Source organism: Apodemus sylvaticus, chromosome X (genome assembly GCF_947179515.1).
Source record: "Apodemus sylvaticus chromosome X, mApoSyl1.1, whole genome shotgun sequence".
In the NCBI taxonomy this organism is placed as follows: domain Eukaryota; kingdom Metazoa; phylum Chordata; class Mammalia; order Rodentia; family Muridae; genus Apodemus; species Apodemus sylvaticus.
In genome coordinates, this window is record NC_067495.1 from 127,459,115 (window position 1) to 127,470,470 (window position 11,356).

The 11,356-nt window shown below is 39.1% G+C and overlaps 1 protein-coding gene across 1 annotated transcript in view; it reads right to left on the bottom strand.

Moving 5' to 3' along the window:
• Aifm1 (apoptosis inducing factor mitochondria associated 1) overlaps positions 1 to 8,367 on the bottom strand; it is a 39,703-nt gene extending 31,336 nt beyond the window's left edge. Inside the window, exons 1-2 of the mRNA XM_052170742.1 lie at positions 8,064 to 8,367; positions 11 to 153 (exon numbers count right to left, since the gene is read on the bottom strand). Coding sequence (XP_052026702.1) covers positions 11 to 153; positions 8,064 to 8,166 — 246 coding nt within the window. The 5' untranslated portion in view covers positions 8,167 to 8,367. The remainder of the gene's footprint in view (positions 1 to 10; positions 154 to 8,063) is intronic.
• Positions 8,368 to 11,356: the final 2,989 nt, after the last annotated feature.

The window sequence follows — 11,356 nt, forward strand, 5'->3', positions numbered from 1 at the left end:
CTTTACTTACATATGCACCAGCTCCTATTGTTGACAAGCCCACAATAAGGACTAACACAGAATTATCCATTTTGCCCCCTGATGAACCAGAGCTAGCCATTTGTCTTGCCATCTGGAGGTCTAGTGGAACACGCCATTGCTGGAACAAGTTGCCTAAAGGAACACAATTTGTTAACACACACAAACATAAAGGTTAACACATGTTTATGATTAAATATCAATATATTATAAAAATAGAGAATTATACCTTGGGCTGCATGATGTTCACTGTTCTATGACCAAGGAAAATATAATCAAAACTGTAGAAATAAATACTACAGATATTTATGTACAACCTTTGGCTATTGGACTTATTTTCTGAGGCAGGGTTGTGCTTCACAGCCCAAGTTGATATCAATCTTGGAATCATACTAAGTCTAAACTGCCATACCCAGCTTAGCTGTTGGAGTTCTCAAGCATACGATTGAAATGTTATTCAGTGAGGACATTCACAGCTCCCAGTTCAACAAATCTTTACACTGCAATAAACACTGAGATAATCTATTTAGGAAACAGCTTCCCTCAGTATCTGTAGGGTTTTGATTCCAAATCCCCAGAAGGAACTAAAATTCACGCATGCTTAAACCCCTTATAGAATATGGTGTGAAATTTGCATACTACCTATACTTATCATCACATATACTTCAAACCATCTCTGAATTGCTTATAATCATTAATACAATGTGAGTAGCTGTTATACTATATTGCTTACTGAAAACAACCAGAAAATAGAAAATAAAGAAAGCTTGTACATGTTCAGTACAGAAATTGATTGACTGATTGATTGAAACAGGGCCTGACAAATAGCCTGGCTGGCCTGGAGCTTGCTAAGTAGCCTGCCTCTGCCTCCCAAGTGTTGGGATTAAAGCATACATCATCATGTCTGACCTAAAAATATTTTTTTTATTATTTTCTATATTCTTTGCTTACATTCCAAATGATTTTCCCTTTCCTGGTTCCCCCTTCCCGACTAAAAATATTTTTGATTAATGGTTGGCTGAATCCCTGGATGCAGAACCAACATATATAGAAGGCAAAAAATATACAAAATTGACCACAGGATAGCTGGGACACTATGATACCCATTTCAGAAACAATCTACCAGGCTCAAACCTTGCTTAATTACAACCCTGAAACACACAGTTCTGTCTTGTGTGAAAAGTAACATGTCCTAGAAGAAAGAAACATGAAATATCAGAAGGAATCAGAATGAAAATTTCATAATGAACTTAACCTCTCACAAATAACTGAAGAACTTAACATATATTCCAGAATGACAAAATTAAAGTGTTGGCCAACATATTATCATTTGTCTTTCAAGATAACATAGTCATTTTTATGTATAACTAATTAATGCTAAGTAATAATCATATAACCATGACATACTATGACATGAAAGTGTGAAATATTTCCAGATTTCTTTTTTCCCAGTGGATGGTGACATTTTCAGATGAGGCCTGTCCTTAGAACCATCTCAGATTATTCCATATGGGTGTTCACTACTAATTTAAAATGGTGATTTTATTTTCGCAGTCTGGTCTCTGTAACAATTAATTCTGCTGGGTATGAAAGCAGTCCCCAAATACACAGGTCTATGTTCCAATAAAACTTTACATATAGCCACTAAAATCTAAGTTTTAAATATTTATTAAGTATTATAATATTGTCTACTACTAAGGTTTTCTTGGCCATTTAAAATATATAAACATTATGTATGGTAATTCACACCTATAATCTTAGCAGTAGGGAGGCTGAGGCAGGAGAACTGCTGCAGATTTGATGCTAGCCTAGATTACAGTATGAAAATGGCTCAAAAATACCTAAAAACTATAAAACTAAATTAATAAATAAAGCCTCGGCATGGGGACAGGGTTATGCCTGGCTGACTGTAAGTTCTTACCCTGACCACACTTTAAAAGACAAACAGAGGCTGGGCATAGTGGTACATGCCTTTCATTCCATCACTTGAAAGGCAAAGGCAGGGAGACCTTTGTTGAATTCAAGGCTAACCTGGTGTACAAAGTGAGTTACACATTACCCAGAGCTACATGGTGAGACCAGGTCTTAAGAAAAACAAAAAGAGCTGGGCGGTGGCTGCGCATGCCTGTAATCCCAGCACTTGGGAGGCAGAGGCAGGCAGATGTCTGAGTTCGAGGCCAGCCTGGTCTACAGAGTGAGTTCCAGGACAGCCAGGGCTACACAGAGAAACCCTGTCTTGAAAAACCAAATAAAAAAAAACCCACCCCCCCCCCCAAAAAAACCCAAGAAAAACAAAAAACAAAAACATACATACAAAACAAGCATATTAAAAAAAAAAAAAAAAAAAAAAACAGAGCCAAGCCTGGTGGATCAGGCTTGCAATCTTAACTATTAAGTAACTTCAGAAATCCAAAGCTTTCCTGGGATACAGAGTTCAAAAGCAGCCAAGTGAGACCTTCTTTTTTTTTAAAAAAAATTTATTTTAAAGGGGCCAGGGACACACCTTCTTTACTCTTCTTGTTTCTTATCTGGCTCACAACTCTTTGTTGTCATGAAATATAATCGTTTAATTTTAGAGGAATAGTCAATTATAAAAATAAAATCCCCAGGGCTGGAGAGATGGCTCAGTGGTTAATGAGCACTGACTGCTCTTCTAAAGGTCCTAAGTTCAAATCCCAGCAACCACGTGGTGGCTCACAACCATCCATAACGAGATCTGACACCCTCTTCTGGTGTGTCTAAAGACAGCTACAGTGTACTCACATGTAATAAATAAATAAATAAATAAATAAATAAATAAATAAATAAATAAATAAATAAGTCTTAAAAAATTAAAAATAAAATCCTTAAGTTTATTTCGTTTCTTTTTCTTTTTTTCTTTTCTTTTTCTCTTTCTCTTTCTCTTTCTCTTTCTTTCTTTCTTTCTTTCTTTCTTTCTTTCTTTCTTTCTTTCTTTCTTTCTTTCTTTCTTTCTTTCTTTCTTTTTTTTTTGAGGCAGGGTCTTTCCATGTTGTCCAGTTTAGCTAGCATCAACCTGGTAATTCTGCAGATACAATATCTGAAACCATTGGGATTGTCCTCCATTTTAATCTGTGAAACTATCCCTATGCCTTTCTCTCTGTAGTTTTAAATTTTTAGGCAATCAAGGGAACCATTGATCACAACTGAATGTTTCTCCACTCGCCTTCTGAGAGGGCAGTTCACTCTTAACTTCTCATTACTGTACCAGTTACTTGTTTTTGATTTTCTGCAGCAACAGAAATTATTTTATACTTACACTTAGAATGAAATTTCCAGTAACTCAATCTTTGCTTCTGTAACTTTCCTGATACACAGTAGGAAATAATATTTTAAGAATGAGGGTCTCACTATGTAGTCCTGATTGGCCCAGAACTTGCTATGTGTATCAAACTGGCCCTGAACTCATAGAAATCTGTCTGTCTCAATATTCACAGTGCTGGCATTAAAAGTATACACTGCCACCTGACCCTGGTTTAATATATGTTGCTAAACAATGAAAGAAAAATGGATTTTTTTTCTAATTTGATTGATATTGACAAAACTTTTGTTTTGTTTGAGATGAGAATCTGCTATGTAGTCCTGACTTGCTTTGAACCCCCCCTACCTCAGGCTCCCCAGTACATTGAATGGACATTTATTTCTATTTGGTTTGTTTGTTTGAGACATGGTTTCACATTATAGACTAGGCAGGGTTGGAACTCACTATGTAGCATAGGCTAGCCTCAAAATCTCGGTAATCCTCCTCCTACTTCGATTACAAGTATAAACCACAACTTTTTTTTTTTTTTGGATTTGGTTTTTCCCAGACAGAGTTTCTCTGTGTAGCCCTGGCTGTCTCCTGGAACTCACTTTGTAAACCAGGATGGCCTCCAACTCAGAAATCCACCTGCCTCTGCCTCCCAGAGTGCTGGGATTACAGGTGTGTACCACCACCGCCCGGCCAAACCACAGCTTTGGCATTGACTAAACGTTAAAAAATTCTTTGAGAAGATTTCTAACCAGATCTCATTAATTTCATATTTGTTAGTAGAAAGAAATTGGTAAATTTAAGTATCATAAATTATCACTAGAGTAATACTTTATCAAGCAAACTCATTTTTGGAGGCCTCATTTTTTTTCTATTATCCATACTCTTAGCTCTTTCCAGAAACACATTCATACACTGAGGCACTTAGTAATCCTAAATTATTAAGAAGTCTATATACTCTTAAACGTTGGTTCCTAAACATCAACTTAATTTTTTCAACATGGATAAAACACAGCTTATTCAAGGTGGCCACTGTAGCTAGATACCATTCTGTAAAGAATGCAACAGCTATTTAATTTTATCAGCCTTTGAAAAATTATCAAGCCTTGCTAGAATTTTAGAAGAAGTAGAATCATAACCATCCCCTGAGATCTCTGAGCCCCTGAGCCACAGCATAGGCAGCATACATGAACTGATCCAAGGCTCCTGGCACATATACAATAGGGTCTGGCCTCAGTGGGAGAAGAAGTGCCTAATTCTCAGAGACTTGAGGGCCCAGGGAGGGGGGAGGCCTAGTGGCGGGGCATCCTTTTGAAGGCAGGGAGAGAAGGAATTGGATGAGGAACTTTGGGAGGGGTACTAGGAGGGGGACAATGAATGGATTGTTAAAAAATAAAATAATTAAAAAAAAAGAATGATAACTACAGTACCATATGAATCATTCTTACAAGAAGCACAAAAGATAAAAATGCTTTAGATAACAAAAAAGAAGAGGCAGGCGGATTTCTGAGTTGGAGGTCAGCCTGGTCTACAGAGTGAGTTCCAGGACAGCCAGGGCCTACACAGAGAAACCCTGTCTCAAAAAAACTAAAAACAAAAACAAAAAAAAAAACCCAGATAACAAAAAAAGAAAAAAAGAAATAAAAAAGAAGTCCTTCACTGAGAACTCAGTATGTATCAAAAATTGCAATGAATGCTTGTGACATAAGACGAACTCCCAGTCCTTGGATTTAGAACAGGAAAATACCTATTGTTATTCTGAATATGAGAAAAAGAGCCGTGATGCAAATCACAAGAGAACCAAACTTGCTCACTTTGTCTTTCTTAATTCTTAAGTCAGTAGAAGAGAGAGAAAAAAAGAGTCTCTTGCAGATCCTGGAGTAAATGTGAGGTTTATCCTTTACTCAATTCATATAACTTGGCAACTTTCAGAAGCAAGCTCTAGAAAAATGTTAACACATGCAGCATCTTCCTCAAAAGGATAAAAAATCCAACTTATTAACTGATTAGAGAAAAAGTTGTCCTGTCAAAGATTTTCTTGACTAGGTAGGTTGAATACAGAACACTCATCTGGGCTTTGAAAAGATGTCCCCAAGCACAGTAGCTCAGAACTACAATTCAGAAGTCTAGAGGCCAAGATAAGAAGGACCATGAGATCAACATTTATAAGCTACACAGTGAGTTGTAACAACTGGAATACATACCAAGATCGTGGCTCAAAATATCAATGGGTCATTTGGCAGTATCCACAATCTAGGATTCTAGGCCACAAGGAGCTCAGTTTCTTCTTTAAAGATGCAAAGAGTCAAGACAAGCTATTGGTGAACATCTTTAATCCCAGCACTGAGAAGGTAGACCTAGGCAGACCTCCATGAGGCCAGCTTGGTCTACACAGTGAGTTCCAGGACAATCCGGGCAGCATAATTTGAGACAGCATAGACTCTGTCTCAAAAAAAAAGATGCTATGATTCCAAATAAAGAAAAAATATTTAAATATTTGGCAAATAAATAAAATAAAATATTACAGAACACAAAATATCTATTACCAAACCCTTCTGCTGCCCAGTAACAGATGCAGGCACAGAGCTGTGACTTAGTTACCTGGAATCATTTCTAGAAAGAGGTAGAAAATCCAAATAAAGCAGAACAACAGGTACTGAGGTTTCAAGACAAAAAGCAAAGAGCCATGGAAAGAAGCCTAACAATGGTGAGAGTTTTAATGCAGGTTCAAGGTTTACTAAAGCAAGAAAAATAAAAGCAAAGAAGAAAGCTTGCTACCAACCTGGCAAAGCATTAGGGGGAGGGGCTAGAAGAGGGCAAAGTGCTACATAAACCTTGTCTCTTGCCCACCTCTGTGAAAATATATAGCAGATGCTGCTATGTGAAAATGAAGTCAGATGAAAGGCAATTGGCAAAGGAGCCATAAAACATTAATTTCTACAATGAAATTACCATAAGTTCTTTGAGAAATTGTATCCCTACCCCCACTCATTTTCAAAGCAGGTGATGTCATACTCTGGTGCAAGGACAAAGAAGTGTGTGCAAACAGATGGATGAGTATGTCAGGAAGTCATGGTATTTTCTACAGGAGAGGCCTCCAAACAAAGCCAGACAGTAGGGAAAAAGCATTTCAGTCTGTATTTTTCCACAGATCTAATATTATAATCAAATGAATATTTAATTGATGAGAACATTTGGTTAGCCACCAGAATTCTGGAAAAAAGCTATGTACACAATATTAGAAAGGGTAGTATCTTTGGGTTATCTAAATCTTTAAATATTTCTCCACAATTTACATACAGTACCACAATTTCCATGTACAGAATTCACACAAATTATAATTATATCCACTGGGTTTTTAGCAAACCTAGAGGTGTTTTTTTTTCTAAAACAGAAATTCTTAAGTTCCAAGAGATAACTGAGATAACATTTATTTTTTTGAGACAGGGTCTCAACTATATAGCCACGACTGACACAGAACTTGCCATGCAGACCAGGATGGCCTTGAACTCACTGAGATCTGCTGCCTCTGCCTCCAGAGTCCTAGGATTAAAGTCATATGTCACCAAACCTAGCAGATAACACCCATTAAGAAATATTTTTGACTCGTACCAAGTGGACAAACGGTCCAAACACGGTTGCAAAGGTCCTAACAACCAAAAGGTGTTCCCACTTCTTATTCATAAACTACACAAAGGGCATCTGCACATCAAAGAGGACTCGAGGGTAACATCTGATATTATAAATGTAATTACTCTAGTATTTTTAAAAATGTTGATTTAAAAATACACCTTGGAGACGGGGTTGGGGGTGGGGAGGAGGTCATTCATTCCCACAAATCTGTATGGGTAGAAAAGAAGATTACTCAAACCGTGCTCAGATAAACCCATGGCTATCAGAAGCACAATGGGCTAATTAGTGGAAAGAGAAGCTAATTCACTCTTAACTGTTTCAGGTCAAACTTTAGGAAGTGGGATGGGGATAGCAATAGGATTAGGGGCCTAGTGACTGGCAGAGTAGCTTTAGCTCTACCTACTAATTATGTGACCTTCTGCAAGTAATTTCACCTCTCTGTTCCTCAATTTATTATCCATAAAATGAGTGGGTTGGTGTTTACCACAAAATCCCTTCCAGCTCTAAAGTTTGATGAGACAACCTCCCAGAGAACAAATACTGCGTGTTCTAAAAAAACGTCCACTGAAGCGTGTAAGACCACCACCAGGAACTGAACTGTCTGGTCATCTCAAGTCGATTCTGAGCTAATTAATTCTCTCAATGGCTAGTGTACAGTTGAGTTTCTACTGGTGATACACCATTCCCACATCGTAGGGCATTCACATATACAGCTCTCACGTGGAGTTTTAGGGGGTTGAGCAGATAATCTGATTTACAGGAGAAACTTGTGACTGTGTCCCAACTACTAAATGCCAGCACTCATCTGACCTCAATGCTTTGCTTTTAAAGCAAAGGCAAGGGGGCAGAGATGGCCTTAGTCAAGCGTTCTGTTACCTCCAAATCGCAAAGCCTCCAAGGAGAAGGCCTCATGCTTACTTCTGGGGTTCAAATCTCTTGAAGGTCAGGCCGGCATAAGTATGCCTAGTGCTCAGCTTGTAAACTATTGGGTTCATATCCCGCCAATTTGGAATTCTTGCGACTGTGAAAGAAAGTTTTTTTTGAAGCACAGGGGAGCTCTGCGAGGGATGGGGAGCCTATGGCACCTAGGCCACTGGACTTTGAAGTAGGGTAAGGGGTTGCTTGGGACGGGTCAGCTAGTCACCTGGAAGCCGGTTCCTCTGTTTTGGGCTCTGGACGCACACCGTCCGCACCAAGGGCACCAGTTTCTGCTTGAAAGCACCCGCCAGGCCTCCACACCGGAACATTTCGGCGACCGCTCCTCGGAAGCTCCCACTCCTTCCTTTTCTTTTCACACACCGTCGAACGGGTCAAACACCACGGGCTTTGGTCTGCTCCCCCTCCCGTCACACGCACACTACGCAGGCTCCTCCTCCCAGCCCCGAGTGGACATTGGATAGAGAAACCGGCCCGCTAGAGCCGGGAGAAAAAGGCACTGAGGCTGGAGACCTACTGCGCAGGCGTAATAGTCAGAGCCGCATTGCAATTGGTCCCACAGCGCAGAGGTTGGCGCATGCGTCTGGCTACACGCGCTCGGCAAAGCCCCGGGCCCCGCCTCCAGATTTGCAAGTTTCCAGGAGTTAGTGGCGCCGTAATAGGTTGAGCCGCTTAAGAAACCTGTACAAGGGAGACTTGTGCCCGGAGGCAGTGGGTGGTGCTGCCGCTGAGTAGGTAATGGGAAATGAGATAGCACGTCACCCAAATTGACCCAAGAACCTTACTTTCAGTTTTTGTATGTTTTAGGCAACTAGCTAGCCGGCATTTAAGCCTTTCTGAATCTCTTTCTGTGATCCAATTCTAGTCTTTCCCCAAGTCTTAGTCATCGAACCCGACTTCCTGAATCCTGAATAAATTCCATCCATCTTTTAAAAGTAACTGGCACTTTCTTGAGCAGCCGATTGTTTTTCTTTTCTTTTCTTTTCTTTTTTTTTTTTTTTTTTGAGGTGGTGGAGTGGGGCGTGTACTTCCCGTGTTATATCTCCGTTATCACTTTCATATGCTGTACCAAGTGCCGTGGATACTCTCGCGCTATTATGGCTTTCGTGCTTGAGAAGAAAAAGCTGACCAAAAAAAAAAAAATTTGTGCCTTACGGAGGATTTTCTGTGAAAGAAATTCTAAGCAGGACTTAGAAAGTTATGGGAGATAACAGAGTGAGAACTGAGAGAAAGTAGGTATTTTACTCTACTGTGGGAAATTTAAATAGCAGATTATTTGCAGAAACTGTGTAGTGGAGGGCCTAACACCTGAACTCCCAGCATGGGGAGGCAGAGGCAAAGACAGAAGGACAGCAAGTAAATTTGGGACCAGCCTGATTTACTTATATCACGCCAGCCAAGGCTTTGTGATGAAGAGGCCCTGTCCCTTGTTGTGGAACAGAATCATATAAGAGGCTTTTGTGGATGTAAAAACATGGAAAGTGATCACTGTTTGTAATGGGATCTATTTGTCATTTAAATGATACCTACCACAGAGCCACTACAAGTAAGGAGTTTGGGACAGAATCACTAGTAGAAGAGAAAGAATAGTATTTCAGAGGGTAAATGCATTGAGGCCAAAAGTAATATTTTTAGGATTTAAGCATGTTGCTCTGCACTCCATAGGGACCTAGGTTGAATCCTGTCTCTGCTACTTGGAAAAGTCACCCCATTGGCTTCCCTGGCCTGGAGACGGTTGGACTATAAGGATGGAAACCTATAATTTCTCAGCACATGGAACTTAATTAGGAATTACTTCCTAATTAAGCAGGAATTAGGGACCAACATGAGCAGCATAGACTGCTTCCAAACAGCCCTGCAAGGCTGGGAGTATAGCTGAGAGGCCGGATGTTTGCTAAATACTCAGAGGTCCTCTTTTCAGTTTGAAGCACCACACAAACACCCCCCCCCAAAGTTTTAAATAAAAAATCAGAAATAACATTCAGTCCATTTTCAGGAGGCAATGACAGAAGATTTGCTGTATAGGGGAAGTAGTGATAAGGAATGCAATTGGAAAGGGTCAAACTTGAACTGTTGAATGAATTTGAGTTGGCTTTCATCTTTAAAAATGATGAAATTCTTTTTTTTTTTAAATCTTTGTGGAAAGGAATAGGGAATGCAAGTTGGAAAACATAGTTTAGCCCAGGAAGCAGGATTCATTGCGTGAAAATCCCCAAAGTTTCATTATCTCTTCAGCAGGTTAGATCAGTGTTTAAAATTGCAAGTAATAAAACCAGGAGTGGAGTCTTATACCTCTAATGGCAACACTTGGGAGGCAGAGATAGGAGATCAGGGGTTCAAGGTCATCCCGTCATCCTCATGATGAGGGCACCAAGCATGCACATGGTGCACAGATATAAATGCAAACAAAAAAAATAAATGCAAACAAAACAGTCATACACATAAAATAAATCTTAAAAACTTGGTGCCCTCATAACATCAGTTAGGCGTAGTTGCAGGGGTCAAGAAGTAAGCTGAGTCATCTGTAAGAACAAGTGCAAGCGCTCTTAACCACTGACACATCTTTCTGGCCCTCATGAGTAACTTTTTTTTTTTTTTTTTTTTGAGAAAGGGTTTCTCTCCATGTAGCCCTGGCTATCCTGGAATTTACTCTGTAGATTAGGCTAGTCTCAAACTCACAGAGATCTGCCTGCCTCTGCCTCTGCCTCCTGAGTGCTGTGATTAGAGGCCTATGCCACCACCTCCTGTTTTTGAGTGACATTTTTCATCTAAATCTTCTTGGGGGAGTGATTATTGAAAATATCAATTCCAGAATAAAATAAATACATTTTATATTATAAAGACATTATAGATACTGCTTCTTGTTATTTCTAGAAACTCACAATGTATTGAAGGACTGAGGCAAGAGGACCCTTGAACCCCAGCAGTTTGGGTGCAGCATGGAATAACACAGTGAGATCCAATCTCAACAACAGCAGCAAGTTAATAATAAAGGTTAATAATCAACATAAATTGGTTTAATACAAAGTCAATTATGTCTGCTAATAAAGAAAACTTTGGAAATACTATCAAAATTATGATAGTCATATACAATTATGAAACAAATGAATAATACAACAATAAGTTAGTAATGCATAATTAAAACAAAGTCAGTGCAAAATGCATATAATTTTTTGTGATAGGAGCAATGAGGCATTTCTCTTGTCCTTTCCACTAAAAACTGCATTTTACCCTAGTAAAATATTCATCACACAAATTCCAGAAGACTATGATAACAAACATTTCATTATGATAAGAATCCATTGTGAAATATTATATTTCTAGCAATCAAAACTTCAAACTTATAAAGGTAGACCCAGTGACAGAAACATCTGAATAATTTTAAGTAAATTGGCATAAATTCTACCCAAAAGTTGCCAGCAACCTCTTTCTACTGAATGTGAAGAATGTGACATTAATAGTTACTTCCCCTCATTTTCTGAGACAGTCTCCTATATTCCA